Raw genomic sequence first — 21739 nt, forward strand, 5'->3', positions numbered from 1 at the left:
TAACATTAAATAAAAAAAAAAGAAAAAATAAACAAAAATTATGTCAAAACAATTTTTTAATTTAATACATTTTTAGAGTAATCCTATTAAAAATTTTTTTCTTTTTCTTTCATTAAATGATATCATTTAAAATATTAAATTTTATATGTTACTAAATATATAATTAATATCTTTGTTAATTGTTTAATACATAATTTAATTTTTAATTTCTTAAATTTTAGTTTCATTGATGTTTCAAGTTTCATTATTTTGCTATTAATTATTTTTTAATATACCATTTTATAAATATAAAGCTTTAATCATCATCTTTTTCCTAATTATGACGAGGTATGATGTTTAAACACATTTATCTTGAAACGAAAACATAATATTAATATTATAATATTGGTGTATTCTATCTAAGCATTATATCGTTAGATAAATTTAAGCTACAAACTTTTATAAATATTGCTGGGCAATATTTTATACAGAGAGGCTTCTGACCTCTTCATTATTGATTATATCTTATCTGTAAGATATAAATTTATCAAAATTACGTTTATTCTTTAATTTGTTACGATTTTACAAAAATAAAATTTTTTATATTTAAATGAAGTTATAATATAAACTTGTTACATAAATATTAAAAAAGGACAATTAAAGTATATTTCAAGATGAAATTATTTTATTTCAATTTTTTAATTTTTATTATATGTGTTATATTAACTGTTATAATACATTGTAACGATTTTGAAAATCCATATAAAATACTTGGAATTAGTAAGTCTGCATCTAGTGATGAAATAAAAAAAGCATATAAATCATTAGTTAAATTATGGTAAGAAAAATTATTTTTATTTATTTATTTATCTTTTTTTTTAGGCATCCTGATAAAAATTCTGCACCCAATGCAAATGAAAAATTTATGTCTATAAAACAAGCTTATGAAATATTATCAAATCCTTTAAAAAAAGAAAGATTTGATAAATATGGGACAATTGATGATACTCATCAAAATGATTTTCATAATCATTTTAATCAATTTCGATCATATTTTCAACATTTTAATGAATATTCTTACCAAGGTTTTCAGGAAGAAGAGAAATTTCTATCAAAACATAGAATATCATATCGATATTATTCAAATAATATTTTACCAAAAACTTATAAGAAACCATATCTTATTTATGCATATTCTTCATATTGTTATATATGCTTTAAAAAAGCATCAATTTGGAAAGAAGCTGTACAAGATTTAGAACCATTAGGTTATGGTATTGCAACTGTTAATGATGTATTTGATGGTGATCTATTAGATAATTTAAGAGTACCTAGTTTACCATCAATTTTAGTTGTTGTTGAAGGAAGAATTATACATTTTAGACCGGAAACATCAACTATAGATTCAAAAGCAATTAGACATTTTGCTTTAAATGCAATTCCAACACATTTTATTACAAGAATTAATGATTACTCAGCATTAAGACGTTTTCTTGATCAATGGGAAACATCTAATAAAATATCAGTTTTAGTATTATCGCAAAAAGAAAATCCAAGAATGCGTCATTTGTTAAATGCAATGCAATTTTCAACATTTGCTAGATTTGGATATTTTCATCTTACTGATTCTACTGATTCACATGCAATAAGAAGTGCATTAAATATACAATATTCTAATTATGATCATATCATAATCTTTAATGATAATCCACAAAATGGTCCTGTTGCTAGATTAATGTTAAATAGTGGTTCAAAACGACAGGAAATGGAACAAGTTATAAATTTAATTAATCATCATAAGTTTTTATCAATGCCAAGAATATCTTCAACAGAATATTTTGATGAAATTTGTCCTGTATCTTCAAGGTCTTATAAAAAAATTTGTGTTATACTTCCTGTTATGGAAACAGAGGCTGACAAAAATTTTATAAAAACATTTAGACGTTTTGTTATTGGTTTTAAAAATACTGTTCATAATGAAAATCTTCATTTTTCATATATTTATATTAATCAACAATGGGATTTTATGGAAAATTTTATTAATCTTATTACACCAAGTAATAATGAAAAAGATGGAAAAACTATTGATATACTTGTTCTTTGGAGGCATGAAAATGATAAAACAAAAGTCATGTGGTTACCTGACGTATGGACAAATGATGAAAGTAAAATTTCTATATTTGCTGATAGTCTTCTAAGTGATCTTGACAAGGTCGTTACCGGTTCTTTAAAGTTGACTAAAACGGCAAAAATTGTTCCATTGAAGGACGAATATTATCCGTCATGGTTTACTCGTTTCTCTCATAATACAATTAGAGCAATTGAAATGTTTTGGTATCATTTTACAAAAAAGGAGGCATTACCTGTATTAAGTGCAACTTTTACATTTATATTTATACTTTTTATTGGATATTTGTTAAATTATTTAAAACCATCAACAAATAAAACAAGAGTTGGAGAAAAAGATAAAAATATATCAACAGAATATAATTGGCATCCAGATGATCCAAAAGTATCTAAAAAAGGTTCGATAGATGGATCAAGACAAGTATTAACTAAACAACAAAAATGTTGGAAAGATATGGAACCATTATTACATGAACTTAGAGCAGAAACATATTATGGTATGATTCGTTTATTAAAGCCTGGTTGTAGATCATTAGTAATACTTGTTGATGAAGAAAGTAAAGATATTTTGTTAAAACAATTTGCAGTATATGTTTGGCCACTTAGAAATAATAAAACATTTTCATTTGGTTATTTAATGGTTAACAAAAATTTATCATTTTTCCGTCTTTTACTTGAACATACTTTACCTGCTCAAGAAGATAATACAACAAATATTAAGGTATCAATGGCAAGTAGATTAAAGGTAAGTTATTAAATATAATTATTATATATATATATATATATATAATATATTTAAAGGACATTAATCCAAAACAAACACTTGGAACTGTTATAGCAATATGTGGATGGAAATTATATTTTTCAATGTATCATCCAATGCATGTTAATCCTAGACGTAGAGATGTTTTAGGATTTGATGATTCTGATGAATATACAGAAAGTGAAGAAGACTATGATAATAATGGTGTTGATGGTCGCAGTAGAAGACATTTATTACGTCATGTTAAAAAAAGTAATGCAATTAAATTAGAAGAAGTTTTAGATGGTCTTCCAAATTGGATTGATAGAGTATTGGAAGGTTCTATAAGAAGATATTATATTCCTGAATGGCCCGAAAATCTCAAATAATTTTAATTATAAAGCAAAAATAATATACTTTAATCAAAAATTTTAATCATATATAATCAATTTTATACTTTTTTTATTTTAAAAATAATAATTTTAGTTATTTTATTCATAGATACTCATATTAATGGATAGATGAATCTATTAATTATATAATTATTTACAAATTATTTTGTCATTTTTTTTTAATGGTTCAAATCCGTTGTTTATATTTTGTAAAAAGTTTTGTTTTGTTATGTTTTTAATTCACATTTAAGTATTTTTTGAATTTACCAAAAATGAGTACTGAAGTAGAAGGTTTGAAAAAAGCTACTGAAAAAAATGAACGTTTGATGTCAGAGTTAAAATGGATTAGAGGTGATGTTACGCAAAGAATATCTAATGATATTAAAACATCAAAACGTGATACTAATTCACTAGAAGTAAAATTCAAAATGTTTTCACGTAAAAAAATTCTTCGTGTTGGTAAGGGGGAAACAATTGGAAAAGTTAACGGAACAAAGGTTTATTTTCACTATGAAACATATCTTCCTGATAAAATTTATTCTGGTGATGAATTTCCTTCTGATCCGTAAGAAAAAAAAAGGTATTAGAATTAATAAATATTATTTTATAGATCACTTTATACATGTATTGATAGTACTAGAAGATCATGGCCAAAAGGTTTTGGTAGAGAAATGGAAATTGTTATTGGAAAACAATTTCAACTTGAATTTTTTGAATATGCTTTATCAACAATGAAAAGTGGTGAAGTAGCATTTTTTGATGCTGCACCTAATATAATATCAAATTATGCTACTGTTTCTTCTAGATTACGTGACATGGTTAAACGTGAAGTAGATAATAAGAAAAATAATGAAGTTCATGTTAGTTCTTGTTGTGGAAATTCATTAAAACATGGAACTGGATATGAAGAACTAGATAAATGGAATGAAAATCCAATTGCTTTAAGATTTAAATTTGAGATTACAAAAATTATGCCACCTGGATCGTATGATCCAGATGATTGGCAATTGGATGATTCTGATAAATTGAGTAGAGCTGAAAGTTTAAGACTTGAAGGTAATGGTCTAGTTACACAAAAAAATTATGAAGGTGCCATTGAAAGATATGGTAGAGCTTTAACATTGATTGATCAACTACTTTTGAAAGAAACTCCTAGAAGTCCCGAATATATAGCAATAGACATGTTGAATATACCATTATATTCAAATTTATCATTATGCTTTTTAAAATTAAATAAAACAAGAGATTGTATTAAAACAGCAACTGAAGCATTAAAAAGAGACCCAAAATGTGAAAAAGCTTTATATAGACGAGCTGAGGGTTATATTAATGAATGGCAACTTCAAGAAGCTGAAGCTGACTTAGAAGCACTTAAAAATATCTCACCTGAAAACATTCAATTATATAAAATTGGAATGGGAAAAGTAAATGAAGCAAGAGTCAAGCATCAGCAAACACAAGCTAAATATGCAAAAAAAATGTTTCCAAATGCAAATATAAATAAAGAGTAAAATAAAGGTATAAGTTAACTTTTATTTCATTTTCTTACTAACATTTATTAAAAAACATATTGTTTATAACTTATCATTTATGAAAGTTAACTTAGTATTAATTTAATATTATTGCAACAACTATTATAATTTTTTAATAATACTGTAAAAATTGTTCGTGCAAACTTGTGTTAAGTTGGAATAATTTTAAAAAATTTCTATTTTAAATTTGTTTTATTATTTTTTTTTATTTAAATTTTTTTTATTATTACATTGTTTTAATAATTTTTAAAATCTCATTTTAAAAAATAAAATCACATTTAAGTTTTTAATGTAAATTAAATTTAAAAAAAAAAACATAAAATGCCCGCAGCGTACTCTGGATAAAATATAAAATTATTGTTAAATGAATAAAATTAAAGTACTGAAATAATAAAATATAATGTTTCAACTAAAAATGCAATAGCTCCAGGAATAAGAAATATTATAATATAATCTTGTAATAACGGAATTTCAAAATTTATCAATATTTTCTTATCATTAAAATTTGATAAAATTTGTGAGCACATTCCATTGAAATTTGTATTATATATTGATTGTACTTTATTACATATACAAGGACGTCTTTTGACAACATTTTTTTTTCTTATTTTTCTGTAATTTATTATAAAACTTGGAATATGTTTACACATTCTGCAAGATCCTCTTGATGATAAAAACAACCAATTTGGTTTTTTATAATAATCTTCATCAAAACCACCCATTTGATTTCGATATATTTTTAATGAATGCCTCATTTTTGTAAATGACATATATTTATCAACATTATTTTTTATTTCTTTTTCTTCTGATTCATCAAAAAATGATTGTATTGTTATTATTGATGATCCTAAACCACTTGATTGTTCATTAAAATATAATGAATTAGTAATATTATTATTATTATTATTATTACTATATCGTATATCACGTATTAATGGTGATAATAATGAGGGTTTTGAATATTTTGTGCAAGAAATAACTTTATTTTTTTTACAAGCTTTTAATAAATTTTCAGCTTTAATTCGAGGTGATAAATGCATTTCTGTTAATTGTTCACATGACCCTAATGTAATTTCATCATTATTACTATAAGATGAATGAAGAAGGACACTTTTGAAGTGTTCTTTTTTACTTTTGTGACATTCTGACATTGATTGAGACAACAATATAGGAATTTTTGATGGTTTTGGAGTGGTAAAAGAAGAGATCAATCTATTGAATGATTGTGACTGTATATTTGGTACTTTTGTAATTCTTCTATAACAATTATATTATAAAAACTTGTAAAAGTAATAATAATAAACTTACTTATTACTTTCCAAACATGTGTCTATATTGTTGAGAGATGATAAATCATTTAATGAACTTAAAGCTGAATCATAATAAGAATAATTTTCTTTAGAATATTTAATATTTGATGTTGACATATCCAAATTATCAATTATTATATCACAAATTTCATTTTCATTTTTATTAAAAATTTTTTTATCAATGGTAGTTGAAAAATTAATATCATTATAATTTACCGTTTGTTTGGTATAGGAATAAGTCCACGTGCTCTTGGATAAACGAGTGCGCTTGTATTTGAAGATATATTTACCATCGCTGTAGTAGGTTGTGATGAGTGCTGCACGCTGCGGGCGTCCCCTTTTTTTGAAAAATTTGTTGAATATTGCGTTTTATTATTTTTTTGTTCTTTTCTTGAGTCACGAGAAATAGCTCTTCTTGGAGCTGGAATTCTTGATACATCAATCATAACATCACAATTTGTTTTAATACTACTATTAAATGTAGATGCTTTATTCTAAAATAAAAATTATTATTAATATTTAAATAATTGATAATAAAACTAACATTTGATAATTTTGCTCTATTAGATTGTGATAAAGTAGTTATATCATAATTTTTTACAATTGATGGGAATGTCTCAAGACAAGAAAATGTTAAAATATTTTCTCCACAAAATCGTAAAACTTCTTCTGGTATTATTTCTTCAACTAAATTATCTTCGTTTGCAAATAATGTTGGTTTAACACAACTACTTTTTTGAATTCTTTGTCTAGCCTTATTCAATAATTGTTGTTCATATATCGTAAAAGAACGACGTTGTTCTGGTCGTGATGACTAAAATAATATTATATAATAAATAAATAAATATATAATAAAAAAAAAATTAAAATTAATGCTATAAAAATTATATAATTTAAGAAAATTTTCTTTTCTAATTACTTTTTAAATGTATAGTAAAAAAAAAAAAATAAATGTATTTGTTAGTAAACTATGTCAAGCAAATAATAAATAATAATGTATAGAATATAATGTTATATAAGGTGGAGTTTATAAAGATGTACATTCACATTTTAAGATAAAAACAAGAAAGACATAAAATAAAATAAAAATAAACTTACAGGGCGTAAAACTAATGTTTGAACAAATTTCCTTAAATTTGTTTCAGTCTCATTTTTATTTTTTGGTGGTATAGAATCATCTTTATTAATAAATAATGATGGCGTTTCATCTTCAGGATTAAGAGAAGCATTAAATAATCGTGAATCATTTGAGTATTCAGATGTTTTTGGTCTTATATATCCAGATTTTAATATATGCCATTCATCACCATCATCATCAAAATAAGCTCTTTCTTTTAATTTTTTTACAACATCATTTGGTATAAAATTATCCACTATAAGTAATTTTAATTTTAATTCTTTTGTTATTTCAGAAACAGATGTTTCTAAGTCTTGTCTTTCTCTAGAATGATGAAATGAAATATCCTGTAATTCAGAACGTATTTGTTGATACTTTAAATAAAGTTTTTTCAATTTTTTTGTTTTTAATTCAACTTCTTGTTTTAATGTTGTAAAAGTTTGATTTATTTCAGATGTAGAACATTCTTGTGATTCTAATTGTTGTAATATTTCTCTTTCTCTTCTTCGTTGTTCTGCTATTTCTAATCTTTTATTTTCTAATTCATTTTCTTGTTTCCTTGTTTTATCAAATAAATTTGAATTACCACTTAAAAGTTTACTTTGTATAGCTTGTATTCTATCTGCCAAATTTTGTTGAGCTTTATGTTCTTTCATTAATTCCTCTTTTCTTCTATTTAAATCTTCTAATAATTTTTGTTTTTCTTCAGATATAATTGAAGTATTATCATTTATTTCTTTTTGTTTTAATTCAAGAATTTTTTGTTGTTCTTCTAAATATTCTAAAATACTTGATTGATCCATAACATTAGAATCAGTTGAATCAGACATAGTACTATGTTTTTTAGATTTACGTTTACGACTGCTTGAAAGACCTCTCTTTTCAAGCATACTTTTAAGTCTAGCAATTTCTTCTTGAAATTCTCTTACTAAAGCATCTTTAGGATCTTCATTAATTCTTGGTTTATTTTGAATATTTTTTGCCCTATTTGCGTATCTTAATGTTCCAATTGTTTCTTCAAAATTATATGATGCTGGACCAATATTTGCAACCATAATTGTTTTTGAATTACCACCAAGTGAATCTTGAAGTAATCTTGTTAATTTTGAATCACGATATGGAATGTGTGAACTTTTTCCATCAACTAATGCAGATATTACATTTCCCAATGCAGAAAGAGATAAATTAATTTTTGTTGCTTCTTTAAATCTTTCACCTAATGTACCAGTTTTTGATTGCCTTTCACTACCAGCTAAATCAACTAAGTTTAAACGACCTACTCTTATATGATTTTCACCATCTGGACCTACTTCAGAACATTCAATAGTAATTATAAAAATTGCATGTGATCTACTACTATGTTCATTCATATTTGTTCTACCAACAGATCTATTAGCATGTCCAACACTCATAACATGATGTATTTCTTGAACAGATTTAACAACAAAAGATGATAAATCTTTAACATATACACCAATATCAGGACGTTCTTTTAATTCAAGTCTTATTGCACTATCTTTATTTAATAAATCACGTATTTCTTCTTGATAAATTTCTAAATAACTTGCTCTTACTAAATATTGTTGTTGTGTTGAATTAGCTATATGATGAAATATATGTTCAAATGAATTTGGAATAACACCACGTAATATTTTATCATTATGAACACCTTCCATTGTAAATGTTTTTCCAGTACCAGTTTGACCATAAGCAAAAATTGTACCATTAAAACCATTAAGAACTGAATTAACTAAATCACGAAATGTTTCATCATATAATTCACTTTGTGTTGAATTCCAATCATATATGGCATCAAATGTAAATGTTTTAGGTGGTTCATTTAAATCTTTAGGATTTTTAATTTCTATTACACCAAGATTTGAATCTATTGAAACAACACTAAAATATAATAAAAATTATTATTATATTATATATACAACATATAATTGATATATTAATTATTATTTTGCCGTTATTATACATACCTATGATGGCCTTCTTTGATTTCTAATTCTGACAAAGGTCGACATCTTACAATAACTTTAATGGCTTCAGAGCTTCCATTTGTTTTTAGTCGAGAAATAGATAATGTATTTTTATTAGTTAACTGTGTCATTCTTAGTTTTAATATAATAATATCAAAGTTATCATTGTTACCAAAACGTTTTTTTTTTTCTATACTAAATAATTAAGGTAATTATTTTTATATTAGTATTAAAAATAGAAAATATTATTCAAAATTTATTAGAAACAAAGATATTAATAACTAAAATATATCTTATTAAAATTTAGAAATGTATATTGTAAAAAAAAAAGTATATATTATATATAAGTTATAAATGAAAAACAAAAGTATTATTAATGGAACAAAAAAAATTGCACATTGATTCACATGAAACAAAATTTTAAAAAATAATTTTTATTCAGAATAATATAATTGATGTGCATACTAATAAAATTTTTCACAAAAAATAAAGAAAATTTTATTCAAGTAAAATAAATTAATAAATATTATATTTTCATAGACAATTAAATTTGATATTTTTTTTTTATATTTATCATTTATGTAAACAAAAATTATTATATTTATATACAATTATTTATTGAAAAAATTTCTTAAATGTAAATAAATATATTTTTTATTTATTATACAAAAATAAAATATTTTAAAATATAAATTAAATATTTTGATATAAAAAATCGATAAAACCAAATAATTGAAGAAAATGCCAAATGACGAATATATATTTTACGATAAGAAAAAGCATGTTATTATTGAATGCGCAACTTATATATAATGAGTAAGCAATTTCATGTTCATAAGATTATTCAAATTTAAATAATTTATAATAATGCTAATGATATTTAAGAAAAATAATTTTTAATTATAATAATATTAATAAATTTAAAATATTATTTATATATATAAAAAATAAATTTAAAAAAAAAGGTTAATAAATGGATATTAAGAATAAAATTAAAGGCAACTTTTATTAGTACATTAAACAACCTATACAATTTCATTGATTGTCCACTAAAATAGCCAGATAGAGATATAACATTTTTCTTTATTATATATGACCTAAAGATTTGTCAAAGCATAAAAAGCTTTTATCCAGATTTATTTTAAAAAGCATTTCTTATAACAATGAGAAACTAACAATAAAGCAAATAAAAGTATTAAAGAAAATAAGAAAAATAAATTAAAAGAATTTATTTTATTAATATTTTATATATATTTTTTTTATTATAGAATTATTAATATATTCTTACTAACATCATTTACAATGATATATTTATATTTAAAAGTTTTCAACAAGTAAAAAAATATAAATATTCTAGTTATTAAAAAATGTAAAAAAAATTATATAATTATTATTTATGAAAATATCAAACGTTAAGGATAACATCAATAAATAATTTATAATCATTAATATAATATAATTAATACTATTATGTGAAATAAAAAGTATCATAAATAAAAAGAATTAGTTACAATTTAAAATAAAAATTTATTCGAATAAAACATAATCATTATCACTATAACAACATTTTCACTCAGTGATTAAAAATTTTCATAAATGTTTTAATAATTAAAATATATAATTTTTCATGCAATTATTACTTTTTTTAAAATTAAATACAAAAAAAAAAGTATAAATTAAATAAATTTGTAGGCATACACCTTTATCATTATATTTTCTCTTTTTAAATTATTTTTTTTTGTCAAACATTTATTAAACATAATAGAATGGATTATTTTTGCACTTCAAAATATCAATAATCGAAATGCTTTATAAAAAGATAAATTGATGTATTTAAAAATTATTTACATTTTTTATTGTTTATTTCATTTTTTTGAAAAAAGATTATATTTAACAATATACAACAAAAATTTCTCATTATTTGTGAAATTTTTTCAAAATAATATGAATTATTAATATGCCAATAAATAACAATGAAACCTTTTAAAGATTAATTTTTTTTTTATTTATAATATTTCAATAATATCTAAATAAGTATATAAAAGCTATTTGTTTAAAAAACTTAAATTCTTTTTTTACGCCTGTCATTTTTTATTAATATCAAGTAATAAATTTTTAAAAAGTATATGATGAAAAAATAATTTTTTTTTCATTTAATTTTCATTACTTATATACTTTTTAAAATATTTTTAGTTTTACAATTTTTGACAGTTGAATAACAATTTTGGGCTTTTTTTTTTCTTCCTAAATTTTATTAGAAATTGGTTCATTAAATATATCAATATTTTATTATAAATTTCAATATTTTAAAATGTATTGTATAATTATGATATTATATTTTATAAATAATGATAAACAATTTCAATTATACAATTTTATATTTATATTTTTTTTAATAATTTATTACTCAAATATATCTTTTTGTTCTTTGTAAAATAAATATAAATAAACCTATAGTCATTTATAAAAGCTTTTTTAAAAAAAATCATAAAATTTGGACAAATGTTTAGTGATGATCAATTATTTAATATTTACTGTATAATATTATCTTATAAAACTTTCAATAATAATGATATTTAAATACGCTAAAAGATAACCATTTAAACATTTAATGGTGTATTTTAAGTTTAGTAACAATTGTTTACTAGTTATATTATAACTTTTCAATCAATTGAAAACTTTCCAATGTCCAAAAAAATTAACCTTTGTATTTCTTAGTATATTAAATTATTTAACAAATTAAAAAATAGTAATATTTTTATTAATTAAATATTTAATAAAAATATATATTATTAAGTTATATTTTTAAAAAAAAAAATATTTTTACCACCATTTATTATATTAATTATTTTATTATTTTTTAGAATAGTTTTAATATATACAGTAATTACAACTTCATAAAATATTTTATGATATATTTTTTTTTAAAATAAGAATTAAATCCAATTTATCACATGTAGTTTTATAAAATTATTTACAAATATTTTGAATGCAAGTTTTATGTAATACTTTTTTATTCTTATTCTAATAATGTACTTATAATATTTAGAAAAAAGTTTTAGCTAACAATAAAATAAAGAATAAATTAGGTGTAAAAAAATATATTTCACATTTATAGAAAAAAAAAAGGATTATAATCAAAGAACAAACTTGATAAATTAATAAAAATTATGTCATATTTTAATAAAACTAACAACTTTTAATATTATTTTTTTTTTTTAATTTTTCATTACAAATATTTACTTTTACCTAAATATTATATAATCTAAAGCCTATTTATAAGTATTATTTATGTAAAAATCATTAAAACGAATTATTTTGGAATGATGACAATGATGAAGGAATATCTAACTTACTCTTGTTTGTACTATTGTTTATCTTTTTTATATAAAACATTTTTTTTATTACTACTATTAATTTGAATGACAAAAATATATTAAAACAAACATATTAATTCAGGATTCATTTTTATCATTCATTATATTATTTTTTTTTATTATATTAATCATTTATATTACTCATAGTTAGAATTAATTTTTTTTTGTCATTTTAATGAATCATATATTTTATATAGGTAGAGATCTAAATTCATCCAGAAAAATAAATGAAAAATTATTTATATTGTATATATATCATATTACATTTTTCCTTTCTTTAACCCCCCCCCCCCTTCTTCTCTAAACATTTTTATTAAATTTTTTTTTTGTTAATATATTATTTAATTTGAATTGATATTTACTGCTTTTGTTAATAATTTGAATGAATATTATAATAAAAATAGTAATGCAGATTTATGTGTACATAGGCATATTTTAAGATGAAATTTATTGTAAATTTATAACATTATATTTTAAATTTTGATTTTATATGCAATGTATATCTATATGTGAGGAATAGATTTAGGACGATTATATATAAATATCTATCTACCAATTATATAGTAATATTTCATATGTTACTGCGCAAACTTAAATAGTAGCAAAATTTTTTGAATAAAGTTATTCAAGGTCTTTTTCATAAGGATATCCTTGTATATTTAACTTTTTTATTGATTGGAAAAAAAAATCGCCTATTATGTCTCGAACTTAAGAGTGGAGTAAATAAAAAGTAATTGTCATTTACTTAGTTAAATAATGTTGATGTATTTAATAAATATAAGTTCATTATTTTCATTACCTTCTTTTTTAATAATATCATTATCTGATTTTATCATAGTATAATTTTATAAATATGTAAAATAATAAACAAATAATAATGAATTACATATTATTTAATACTAAAATTAAATGTTTACTTTTTTATAAGATAAATTATATTATTTTTATATGAAATTTTAGAGTTTAGTACTAATTAAGTATTTATTTTCAAACTAATGTTTTTCATTTATGATATATAAGTATTAACATATAACTATAGTATAATTTATCAAAAAAAAATTTTTTTTTGTCACTATTGTTATAATTATTAACCATTTATTGGTTTCATATTTAATTACTTATCCTATATTTATATTAAATAGCTGAGAATAAACGATAATATATTTTATGCTTTATATTATTTAAGCATTTAAAACAACTCTTTTTCTAATATATATATATATATATATATATATATATATAACAGTATCACAATTATTAAACTTTTATATACATTCTAAACGATGACACAAAATTTATCATTCAAAAATTGTATATTTAAAAACTGTATTAGATTGCTTCGTTTTCGGGTTAAAACATTTTGTATAATAATTGTTATTATGTATATTATACAGTTGAATACTGTTTCTGAAGATGCACAATAATAAAATCACTATTATATATAAATGTAAATATTGTTATATAGATTAATGTAAATTCTATATTTGAAAAACCTTCAAGCTAATATGCTTACTGTAAAAAATTTTGTATTGTTATTTATTTTAATTTATTTTTTATATAAAAATTAAAAAAAAAAAAGTTGTGTTGACATTTTATTTCAAAATAGGACAGTTTCTTTTTTTATTTTTTAATATTTTATTAAGTCACTATAAAAACTTATAGTTAAACATTTACTTAATAAAATGTTAACATTATTAACTATTTTTGAGTTAAATTGAATGAACATTATTAAAATATTTTATTATTAGTATTTTTTTTTTTATAAATATTATTTTATTTATATATTATTTAATATACCTTAAATAAAAATTGTACATATTTGATATTAAAATACTTATTATTAATCAAATTTTTTTTATCATATAAATAAAATGAATATTTAGCTATTCTTATAAATAATTTATATAAAGTAACTTAAATTAATATTATCAATTACATCATATTAAATAGTAAGATTCTAAGATTTAAATTTATGTCATTCATCATTATGTAATAGATAATAAGATTTTTACACAACATTTAAGATGTAAAGAATTTTTCATTTAAATATTTATTTATTAAATATCTATATGTATATTGATATCAATTATTATGCCTAAATATATATATTTTTATATATAATTAAATATATTAATTGTTGATTATTAAATAATTTTCATATATAATTTTTTTATATTATGGTTTCTTTTAATATTTTATGTCATCTTTTAGTTTAAAATTTAATTGAAAGCATCTAATACCTTTATCATAATGATAATTCAAAAAACTGCTTTTTAGTTTTTACTTTTTAAAACTTTAAGAAGCCGTATTAAGTATATTCAATAAATTATTACTCTATATTTATATATTTTAACATATTAAAGCTTTTCTACAGATAGAACGATAATCATCTATTAAAGTGACTGATGAGTTGCTAAATACAAATACATTTCTATATATCAAAAGTCATATGTAATTATATAAGTAATATTCATTATAATAAAATATTTTTATGCCAATGATGATATTTTTAACTGTCATATAAAAATGTATCTTTATACCTTTTACAATTTTTATATAATATTATATGCATTTTCCAAAACAATTTCATTGATGCTTTAAGACAATGATTTTTTTTTTTCATGCATATTTAATGATACATGTTATTCTTTTCAATTATTATTTTCATCATATATTATGTATCTATTTTTTTTTTACTATTATTATTTTTTTAACTAATATATATTTCAATTTTCTATAAATTTTTAAAAATTTATTTAAAATAGGAATATTTTACAAATTTTATTTGATTATTACAATACTATAATAATCATTCTTTTTTTTTAACTATATATTTTATTTGGAATAATTTTTTTATCGTTATTTGTTTTAATTTTGATTACATAAAAAAAAAAGAAAGTTATATTTAAATAAGGATATTTTTAGTTTGGTTAACAAAAATGCGCGAGTACAAAATTGTTGTTTTAGGAAGTGGTGGTGTAGGTAAATCTGCTCTTACAGTTCAATTTGTTCAAGGAATATTTGTTGAAAAGTACGATCCAACGATTGAAGATAGTTATAGAAAACAAGTTGAAGTTGATGGACAACAATGTATGCTTGAAATTCTTGATACTGCTGGTACGGTAAGTATTATTATTAGCTAATAAAATATTATTATTAATATTATTATAGGAACAATTTACAGCTATGCGTGATTTATATATGAAAAATGGTCAAGGTTTTGTATTAGTGTATTCTATAACTGCTCAATCAACATTCAACGATCTCATGGATCTTCGTGAACAAATTCTTCGTGTTAAAGATACAGAAGATGTACCAATGATTCTTGTAGGAAATAAATGTGATTTAGAGGATGAACGTGTTGTTGGAAAAGATCAGGGTCAAAGTTTAGCACGTTCTTTTAATTGTTCATTTTTAGAAACTTCATCAAAAGCAAAAATTAATGTTCAAGAAGTATTTTATGATCTTATTAGACAAATAAATCGCCGTTATCCAGAATCTGGTAGGCGACAAGGATCATCAAAAGGATGTTGTTGCACTACAATGTAATATGAAAAATTAACTATTATTTTTTATTAACAAAATAATATTTCAAATATTGTATAACTGTCTTGTCAAAATTTTGTATGGGGATTAATGCATGCGTTTTTAATAGTATATGTACCCGCCATAGAGCGTTATTTGTCGCATCATATTTATTTCCGTCAAATCAAATTGTACGATTAATAAGTCTAATTTTTTGTTTTTCATTTTTATTCAATTAAGATTAAACAATTCTTGAAAAAAAAGCGGTGTTTGCTTTTAAGCACAATTTTAATTATATTTCTTTTATAATTATAAAAAAATTTAGCACCTCTGTGCCTTTCATGTGCGCTCATAATTAATATTATTATACATTTCAATTTTTTTTTTTTTTTTTAAACTAATCATTTTTATTAAATGTGAATATTATAACATATTTATTTGAAAACATTGTCATTTGTTAAGCGTATCTCTTTTAATTTTCTGCTTTGTTATGAATTATTCTTAAATAAAATATTTTAATATTGTGTAAGTATGTTAGACTAGAAAATCTATATAATTAAAATTATTTATCAGTAATGTGGAGTATAAAATATTTCTAATGTTAACAATTTAATAAAATGAATTTTTATCATTAATAGTCTATACTTTTGAATAATAATATTTATTGAATATAGTATAAAACAAATCAATCTATCTAAATTTATAATTGTTAAGACAATTATTAAATATTTTTACTGCTTCTCTTACATAAATAATTTATAATGTTTTATAAGATTATATACTTTATCAATAATTGTCATTAAAAAGGTGGAGCAAATTAATTCTTTTAATTAGGGTCAAGAATTTAATCATAATGTTTTTTGAGGTTTTTGTTAAATTATTGTATTATATTTTGGAAGATAATATATAAAAGGTAAACTATAATTAGATAAATTTTTTGAAAAATATAAATTAATATAATGTTTTATTTGATTATAAAATGCTATTTTGGTATTTTGTTTGTTTGTGGTCCATTGACAGCAATACTAATAATCTCAAAAAATAGTTGGGGAAATATTCCAAAATTGTTAGTATTATTAATGCACAAATTTCAAGTTAAATTTTCATCTATTATTGATGAATCCATTGATGTAGATGGAAAATATTCAAAAATTATTGAAAAAGAATTTGACGGTATTCTTTTTGATAGTATAAAAAAGCGTTTATCAATTATTAAATTGACATCTTGTGATAACGGGTTAAATGCACTAGTACCATTGTCGAGCGCATTATTTAAAGCAGGTATAGAAGCAATTATTGATGTAAGTTTAATATTAAAATAATAATAAAAAAAGTAAAAAAAATTAAATATTGATACAGGATGATTTAAGTAGAATATGTAATAGAAGTCCTATAAAAAGATGGAATTTAATGGGTTTACCACCAATGACAAATGATTTAAAAAAAAATATATTTCTTTGTATTATAGCAGTTTTATCAATTATTATAAGATATACTATTATTTTACCATGTAGATTATTTCTTTTGGTGTCATCGTTTTTGTTTCTTTTGTTATCAGCTATATTTGGATTTGTAAAAAATATTTCACGTGAAGAAGGAACATATATTTCAGTAACTGCTGGTCGATTATATGCTGCATCTATGGGTTATGTTGGATATTATAAAGATCGCCAAAATCAACCATCTGGTGCTGGGATAGCTGTATCAAATCATTTAACTGCAAATGACGTGCAAATTTTATGGAGTGATGTTAATTATGATGTTAAAAAAGGATATTCATTAACAGGACAAAAACATACAGGTTTAATTGGTTTATTAGAAGCATGTTCCTCATATTTTCTTGATACATTATGGTTAGAAAGATCAGATAAAAATCAAAGAATTGAATTTCAAAAAAATGTTTTAGAAGCAGCAAGAAATAAAAAATTTAGAACTATTCTTTTATTTCCTGAAGGTTATTGTACTAATAATACAAAAGTTTGTCAATTTAAAAAATCACTGTTTGTTGATAATGTATGCATATATCCTATTGCTATTAAACAAGATCCAAGGTACATTTTTTTTTTATTATTATATTTTTTATTTACTTATTTTTTTTTATCTTTTTAGATTAGGAGATGCTTTTTGGTATGAAGATAATTTTGCATCATACACATTACGTCTACTAACATCATGGGCAATTGTTTATCATGTACGTTATTTACCTGTACAATTTAAAAAAGCATCTGAAAATGAAATTGAATTTGCTTGTCGTGTACAAAAACAAATTGCTAATGCTGCTTATATAGAGTATGTGAAAGATAAGTCAACAGAATTATTAAAAAAAGAAACAGCTCGTCAAAAACAACTTAAAATTACAAAAGAAAAATTTGGACTTTTTATTACAGAAGAATTAGAAAAAATAAAAAAATCAGAATCATCATATATGTATGACGATAAAAGTTTTTCTTCTAGGCATGTTGTAAAACAACCACTGATAAAAGATGAATTTTACACAAATATTATTACAGCATCAACTCATTAGTGTATACTTTAATTTTTTTTTTTTAAAATCTTTGTAGTATTTTTTTAAAAAAGTTTTGTATAATGTCAACTTAAACGTTTCTTTCATTTTTTTTTAATAAACAATTATAAATACAATTGATTTTCTAAGTACATAAAAAATACATTAAATAAAAATATGTGTTTTTTTTTTCACAAACAACCAAAAATATATTTTGAAAAAAGAAATAATAAAAGATAAAAAAGGCGTAAAGACATTTTATTAAAAAAGTATAACTAAAAGTTGATAATAATTGTTGTATAAAATTTAATATCAAGATAATTTATGATTTTATTTTTTATCAAAATAAGTACTTTTGTTTTTAGTATATATAATTTAAGTCTATCCGGTTAAATTTTCATAGAAATACATTTTTATTTAAAAATAGATTAAATGATAAGAAAACAAAAAGATTATTAGATCATTGTACTAAGAAAAAAAATATTTTCTTTTAATTTTCTTTGATAATGTTAAGATATATTATATAATAAAATGTGATGAAATTTATTTTATAGTTAACACTTTATTATCAAAAGAAGATTGCATTAAAATTACTTATACTAAAAAAAAATATTATTTTTTTATCTTTTAACTATAAAAGTTGTAGTTTCTTAACACAGTAATATAGTATAAAAAATTATTTCAAATAATTATTTTTAAGAATGATTTAAAAGGAAATAGGATGTTAATTTTTTAAATAAAAATAAATAACTTAAATCTTTTCCTGATGTTAAAGTTTTTTTTTATAATAAAAAAATTATCAATAAAAGCGTTAATCTGTGAATAAAAGGATTCCAAAAAAAATTTTTTTTACATAGTTTCCGCTCTAAAAACAAAAAATAGAAAAATAAAAAAAAATATTTTAAACAATGCATCATTTAATATATATGAAAAAAAATGTGAAATTTTGTTTGTCTATTTTAAAAAAAAAATTTAATATTCGATAAAGTGATTAACATTTATAAACTTTTATCTTATTAACTTTTTTTAAAGAATTATTTGTTTTCTAGAAAAAAAAAAACATCAATGTAGTAAATTTAAAAAGTAATTCATTTTTTTTGTTATCACTTTTACTTCTACAAAAGAGTCAATGAGGAAAATTTTTATTTTAAAAATGTATAATGAGAACACTTTATCACAAACATTAAGAGATTAATTTTTTTTAAAATAATGTTTAAAATTATATTAATTTAATAGATTTATGAGAAAAAAAACAAAACTAAATAATTTATTGCTTGATGTGTCAGAAAAAAACATTTAAGCTTAGCTATTATTTTATAATTAAAAAAAAAAGTAATCTATTATTTTTTTTTACTTTTATAATATATCAATTATACTTTATTTTATATTTCTCAATAATTCATTTAAACATTTTATTTTATTTATTTTATTATATATATATATATTTTTTTATTCCATTTATGAATGACATTAAGACATTTACAATTATAAACTAACATTAGAAAAGTTAACAGTATTAAAATAAACTTTATCCTTAAAATAATTTGATGATTAACATTTTTAAGATTGTTTCCGTTTCCTTTAATAAAATGGTCTAATATCCGTTATCAAAATTATGACCATATGTGTAAAATTTTATCATTAAAAAAAATCATAATTATTATTATAAAGAATTAAGTAGTAAAACTTTTATCACTCCAATCAGTGAAATAAGCTAATATTTGTAATTATTTATAATCCATTAAAATCATTTGTCAATTATAATTATACTTTTATAAAATTGTTTATATATATATAAATAATTTAATTTACAAATAAAATAAAAATTATATATATAACTAAGTTTATATATTTTCTAGTATATGTTAAATGATATTTATTGAACTTTGAAGTAAAAGTATTTCAATTTAAAAAAAAAAAAATTTATTTCAATTCACAATTTATAGAAAAAAATTTTTTTAAGAAAATGAAAAGTTTACAATATTTAGCTCAAAAACAAATTTACTGGATAATCATTTACCATTGTTGTCTTAAATTTTTTTCTCTCATAATTCTTTATCTAATTTTTAAATGATAAAAATGTTTATTAGTTTTTTAAGTTAATATTTTATTTTAAAAAAAATGGCTTTATTTTTCTTGAATTATATAAGAATGTTATGAAAAAAAAAATATTTTTACCTTAAAAAAATGAATAATAATTTATTAAACAATAAAAGTTTTGACTTTTCTTTTTGTTGTTTTTTTATGAGTACTAACAATATATGTATAAGTTTACAATTTGTCAAATAAAAGATAATTATATTTTTTTTCGTAGATTACATTAATTATTTTTAATTCACTTTACTATTAATTATTTTTAAGTAAAAACCTTTTTAGTTAGATAAGCTATTAATTTCAGATGTTTGTAAAGAATGTGAAGTCTCCTAAGATAATATTTCTATTTTATCGCATGAATGGATGTGGCTATTTTATTACAATGAATTAATGAAATAAATAAATATGTTGAAAAACATGTTGGTATAATCTTTTTTTTTTAATTTTACATTTAATTTATTTTATATTATTTTTATGTTTTTAATTGCCTTTAATTAACAAAGTTCCTGGTTTGTCATTTACAAAAACACTAATTTTAAAAATTTATGTCGGTAAATACTTAAAAAATCAATCTGTTTCACATTTAATGATAGTAAAAAACAAATTTTCACTTTCTTATTTGAAGTGTTTATAATATCATTTTTTTTTCTTTGAAAATGTAATTTTATACTTTATGTTAAAACAAAAAAAGTTATTTATGTCTTATTTTAACAAGTAACTTTTATTAACCATTTTAAATTTAAAAAGTTTTTTTATTTTAAAATTGTGATATATTTTAATATAAGTTATAGAAAAAATAATAATATACATATAACACATATATCATTTTAACTTTACCTTGTAAGGATATTTCTTAAAAATTACACATGTAATTGCTTTTCAAATTGTTAAAAATTATATTTTATAAAATAAAGTGTAATATTTTAAGAAACTGCAATCATAGTCAATATTCATGTTTGGCATGACAAAGAAATAAATAAATATTAACAGCTATTCAAAGTATATATTTCTATAAACTTAATTCTAATACTTGATTTTCTTTTTACATTTCTTTTT

At 20.4% G+C, this 21739-nt stretch overlaps 6 protein-coding genes across 6 annotated transcripts; 4 read left to right on the top strand and 2 right to left on the bottom strand.

Moving 5' to 3' along the window:
• Positions 1-653: 653 nt before the first annotated feature.
• On the top strand, positions 654-3237 carry SRAE_X000250400 (DnaJ homolog subfamily C member 16; the record flags this gene model as incomplete). Its single annotated transcript, XM_024645789.1, has 3 exons — positions 654-817; positions 862-2851; positions 2908-3237. 3 exons carry the CDS (start codon positions 654-656, stop codon positions 3235-3237), a joined length of 2484 nt encoding a protein of 827 aa, XP_024500037.1.
• Positions 3238-3512: 275 nt separating this feature from the next.
• On the top strand, positions 3513-4751 carry SRAE_X000250500 (Tetratricopeptide-like helical domain and Tetratricopeptide repeat-containing domain and Tetratricopeptide repeat-containing protein; the record flags this gene model as incomplete). Its single annotated transcript, XM_024645790.1, has 2 exons — positions 3513-3805; positions 3851-4751. 2 exons carry the CDS (start codon positions 3513-3515, stop codon positions 4749-4751), a joined length of 1194 nt encoding a protein of 397 aa, XP_024500038.1.
• A 395-nt stretch (positions 4752-5146) lies between these two features.
• Positions 5147-6199, bottom strand: SRAE_X000250600 (Hypothetical protein; the record flags this gene model as incomplete). Its single annotated transcript, XM_024645791.1, has 2 exons — positions 5147-6029; positions 6081-6199. 2 exons carry the CDS (start codon positions 6197-6199, stop codon positions 5147-5149), a joined length of 1002 nt encoding a protein of 333 aa, XP_024500039.1.
• Positions 6200-6294: 95 nt separating this feature from the next.
• SRAE_X000250700 (Kinesin-like protein Klp68D) lies at positions 6295-9315 on the bottom strand (the record flags this gene model as incomplete). Its single annotated transcript, XM_024645792.1, has 4 exons — positions 6295-6576; positions 6627-6896; positions 7181-9098; positions 9185-9315. The coding sequence occupies 4 exons, from the start codon at positions 9313-9315 to the stop codon at positions 6295-6297; spliced, it is 2601 nt and encodes an 866-aa protein (XP_024500040.1).
• Positions 9316-15500: 6185 nt separating this feature from the next.
• SRAE_X000250800 (Ras-like protein 3) lies at positions 15501-16110 on the top strand (the record flags this gene model as incomplete). Its single annotated transcript, XM_024645793.1, has 2 exons — positions 15501-15683; positions 15733-16110. 2 exons carry the CDS (start codon positions 15501-15503, stop codon positions 16108-16110), a joined length of 561 nt encoding a protein of 186 aa, XP_024500041.1.
• Positions 16111-17165: 1055 nt separating this feature from the next.
• SRAE_X000250900 (Phospholipid/glycerol acyltransferase domain-containing protein) lies at positions 17166-18610 on the top strand (the record flags this gene model as incomplete). Its single annotated transcript, XM_024645794.1, has 3 exons — positions 17166-17387; positions 17446-18137; positions 18196-18610. 3 exons carry the CDS (start codon positions 17166-17168, stop codon positions 18608-18610), a joined length of 1329 nt encoding a protein of 442 aa, XP_024500042.1.
• Positions 18611-21739: the final 3129 nt, after the last annotated feature.

This window comes from Strongyloides ratti, scaffold srae_chrx_scaffold0000008, assembly GCF_001040885.1.
Source record: "Strongyloides ratti genome assembly S_ratti_ED321, scaffold srae_chrx_scaffold0000008".
Classification (NCBI taxonomy): domain Eukaryota; kingdom Metazoa; phylum Nematoda; class Chromadorea; order Rhabditida; family Strongyloididae; genus Strongyloides; species Strongyloides ratti.